Raw genomic sequence first — 3,274 nt, 5'->3', positions numbered from 1 at the left:
GTTCCCGGGGAGCCCCGTCCCCTCGGTCACGTCCCCTATAGGACAGTCCTGGCCCCAGCCGCGTCCCCCAAGGACCCCCCAAGCTCCGCCAGGAGGGCTCGCGTCCCCTTGGCCACCTCCCGCCAGCAGAGGCCCGGTCCCCAAGCATGTCTCCCCGGGGGTCCAGGCCCCCTTGGCCACGTTCCCCCAGGAAGACCCCGGGCCCCAGCCATGATGTGTCTTGGTCCCCCCGGCTGCACGTCAAGGAGGGTCCCAGCCCGTCAGGGCTCAGCCGCTAGGGACTCTGCTGGGTACAGCCCCCAGCAGGGGTCCAGCCCCAGGCCATGGTGGCCACGGTCCCCCTCACCTGGACTACCCGGCGGACAGGGGGACGATGGGCCGGTGCGGCAGTGGTTCAGGGCACAAGGCCACGGACGAGGCATAGCCCTAGGCAGGGGAGAACAGTCTGTCCACCCCCTCCCCATCGGGCGCCGTTGGCCCTGGTTCTGATGCAACTTCTGTCAAAATGCCTGGAGCAAAGAACGGCAGCAGCTCCGTGGCGACTGGTGTGGGGGGGCCAGCCGAAGCCAGCGCAGCCTCCGGCCCTCCTCATCTCCACCAGCTTCCCAGAGCACACGAGGCCTGATGGGTTTTGCCATCTCCGCAGGCTACATGCGGCCCCTCCTTGGGAAAGGCAGCAGTCTGAGTCAGGAGAAAAAATGGATTTAAATTGTCCGCAAAATGTGTTCCTGCTTTGAGATGCTGAGGGCGTTTTTTTTTCCAAGAGCAAACAGGCTCTGACCCCTCCTGGGCATGTCGGTATCCTGAGAAGTGCCATGTCCTGCCTGCCAGTGGTGCGGACACAGCTGCCTTCCCCTGCCTCCTCCTGCTACCCCTCAGACAGGCACGTCCTTGGAGCCCTGGGTGCTGCATCACCCAGCTAGTCCTGGATGGGAGTCCCCAAAGTCTTGGGGCTGCTGGAGCTCTGACTTGGTGCCATGGATATGAAGGTAGCTCTGTTCCCCACTGCTCGTGTCCATGTAGTGGGTGAGGTCGTGCTGCAGGGAGGGTGCCGAGGTTTGGATACTGTGCTGCTCCAGCCAGCGTCAGGCAGGAGACCCTTGGGGACAGGGGACAGAAGCGCTCGCTGCACTCCCCTTGCTTTCCCCTGGCACCCCAGCAGGGCTGGCATTTCCCCATCCCAGGAAGGAGCTGAGCAGGCAGCCAGGCCTGCTCCAGGCCAGGGCGAGAGGTGTTTAGTGGAGAGGACACCGCCATTTGCCATAAGGAGCCCCGGGGGTAGCAGGGTGTTTGTATCTGCCAGGAGCAGGGAAGAAAAGCCTGGGTCATGCTGCTGGGGCAGGCCAACACTAGAGCTCAGGGCTGCTACCCCGCAGGCTGCCCCATCCGCTCAGCCAGGCAGTGGGGTCTTTGTCCCATGATTCTCTTCCTGGGCTGGTGCCAATAAGCCTCTTTTCCCCCTTGGGCTGGGGTGACAGTGCCACCATAGCAGAGGTCCCTGGCAGGGGAGGACTGAGGCACCCAGGTGCCACCATTGCTGACAGTGATGGCCCTTCTGCCCCACAGGTGATCATCGATTTGACCTGCGAGGACACAAGCGCAGACCCAGCACCACGGAGCAGCCTCACCATCATTGACCTGACAGAGGACACCTGCAGCCTTCCCCATGCCACCGATTCCGCTGACCAGGACCCAGGGCAGGAGCCTGCTGCCCCAGCAGCACACACATCCCATCCCCGGCTCTGCTCCAGCACAACACAAGAAACAGAGGCAACAGCGGGGCTGAGCCCTGCAGTACCCTGGCACGGTGCTCCCGTGGACCCCAGTGCCACCACGGACACAACAGAAAGTGCAGAGAACTGGAACTGCTTCTCTCCCGCCTCCAGCCATCACGGCTCCTCTTGCAGTCCGGAGCAGAACTGCAGCACCACCACTTTTAACAGTGACTTGGGCTCCCTGGCCAGCATGCAGCTGGACTCAGACCTACTGTCCCTGTCCCCCTCCAGCCTAGACAGCAGCAGCAGCTGCAGAGCCGGTGGCCCAGAGGAAGAGACTCCCCACCTCTGCCAGCAAAGAGAACTGCCCCCAAGGCTGAGCCCTGCCCCAGCCATCCCCACAACCCCAGGGAACGCCCGAGGGCCTTTGCTGAAAGCAGGTGACTTACTGCCACATGAAGCAATCCAGCAAGTGACCCCAGCCAGGACCAAGGCTGAACAAACTGCACAAACTGCCAGCAAGGCCTGGCTGAACAAACTGCACTATTTCAGGAGGAGCGGAGTCCAGCACCTCTTCCTCCAAGGCGTAACACCGAACAGGGAAACACAGCAGGTAAACAGGGTTCAGAGTGGCTGCTGCCAAGCCCAGACAGAGCCTGTTCAGAGCAGCCCCTGCAGTAGAGGGTGGAGCAGGGGCAGCCCCTGCTCCACTTCTCCTTTTGGGGAAAGCTTTGCCAGGCAGTTGGGATCTCTGGTTATTGCAGTTGCCTTCAGGGTGGGCCCCACATCACAACTGGGTTCCTCTGTGTTGGGGGAAGCTGGCTTTCATCCATTGCCTTGCCTTGCACACAGCAGAAACCTGAGCTCATCCCCAGCGGGAAGCTGAGCATGGTGCACACCACCATGGAGGAGAACTTCCTGGAGGGCACCTTGCATTTCCTGAGTGAGTTCGTCTCCCACCAGCACTGTCCACCCAAAGAAATCATCTCCCACCTCGTCAGACAGATCCTGTTGAACCCCCACCAAGGGGAGATCCTGAAGGACACCTACATGCTGCTGATGAAGATCCAAATGTACGTGTTCCCTCTGCCACTGTGCCTTGGGTCTGGCTAGGTGCTCCCGGGGGCCTGGACAGTGTAAATGTTATTCTCCATAGTTCTCACCTACAGAACAGGGAGCAATTTTCCCTATAACCCAGGATGATGCTCCTGTTATCAGCACAGGCACCCTCTGGGCTGTCTGAGAGTAGGTCAGGACCACTGCTGGCCCAGACAGCAGCCGCTAAACCCCCAAGCAGATGGAGGATGGGGGTGGGGAAGCGAGGCAGGGGAAGCTGAGGCAAGAGGGAAAGCAGCTCCAACTATATCATGAGTGTGCTTTAATAATTTAGTAGCAAGCCCGCACAGCGCAGGGGTGGCTTTTGACACCAGTGAGCCCTCTAGGACAGAGGAGTGTGTTTGCCTTGCTTCTGAAGAGCAGATCTCATTCTTCACTGCTGTGACATGGCAGGAATGGCTTCCATGGGCTGCAGCAGGGATCCTGGGCTGGCGGTGGCTAGA

At 60.8% G+C, this 3,274-nt stretch overlaps 1 protein-coding gene across 3 annotated transcripts in view; it reads left to right on the top strand.

Annotated features, from left to right (window-relative positions):
• Positions 1-20: 20 nt before the first annotated feature.
• The window catches only part of SIMC1 (SUMO interacting motifs containing 1), a 12,569-nt gene continuing 9,315 nt past the window's right edge, over positions 21-3,274 (top strand). For 2 of the 3 annotated variants that reach the window (XM_035899332.1, XM_035899318.1), the window contains exons 1-3: positions 21-989; positions 1,567-2,328; positions 2,568-2,788. In XM_035899332.1, the coding sequence (XP_035755225.1) occupies positions 978-989; positions 1,567-2,328; positions 2,568-2,788 (995 nt within the window). In that variant the 5' untranslated portion in view covers positions 21-977. The remainder of the gene's footprint in view (positions 990-1,566; positions 2,329-2,567; positions 2,789-3,274) is intronic. The other variant, XM_035899326.1, reaches the window with a different exon arrangement.

The sequence above is a fragment of the Egretta garzetta genome, unplaced genomic scaffold, assembly GCF_000687185.1.
Source record: "Egretta garzetta isolate BGI_Z169 unplaced genomic scaffold, ASM68718v1 scaffold121, whole genome shotgun sequence".
Lineage (NCBI taxonomy): Eukaryota > Metazoa > Chordata > Aves > Pelecaniformes > Ardeidae > Egretta > Egretta garzetta.
The sequence above is the reverse complement of the archived record's forward strand: the minus strand, read 5'-3'. Positions and strand labels throughout refer to the sequence as shown.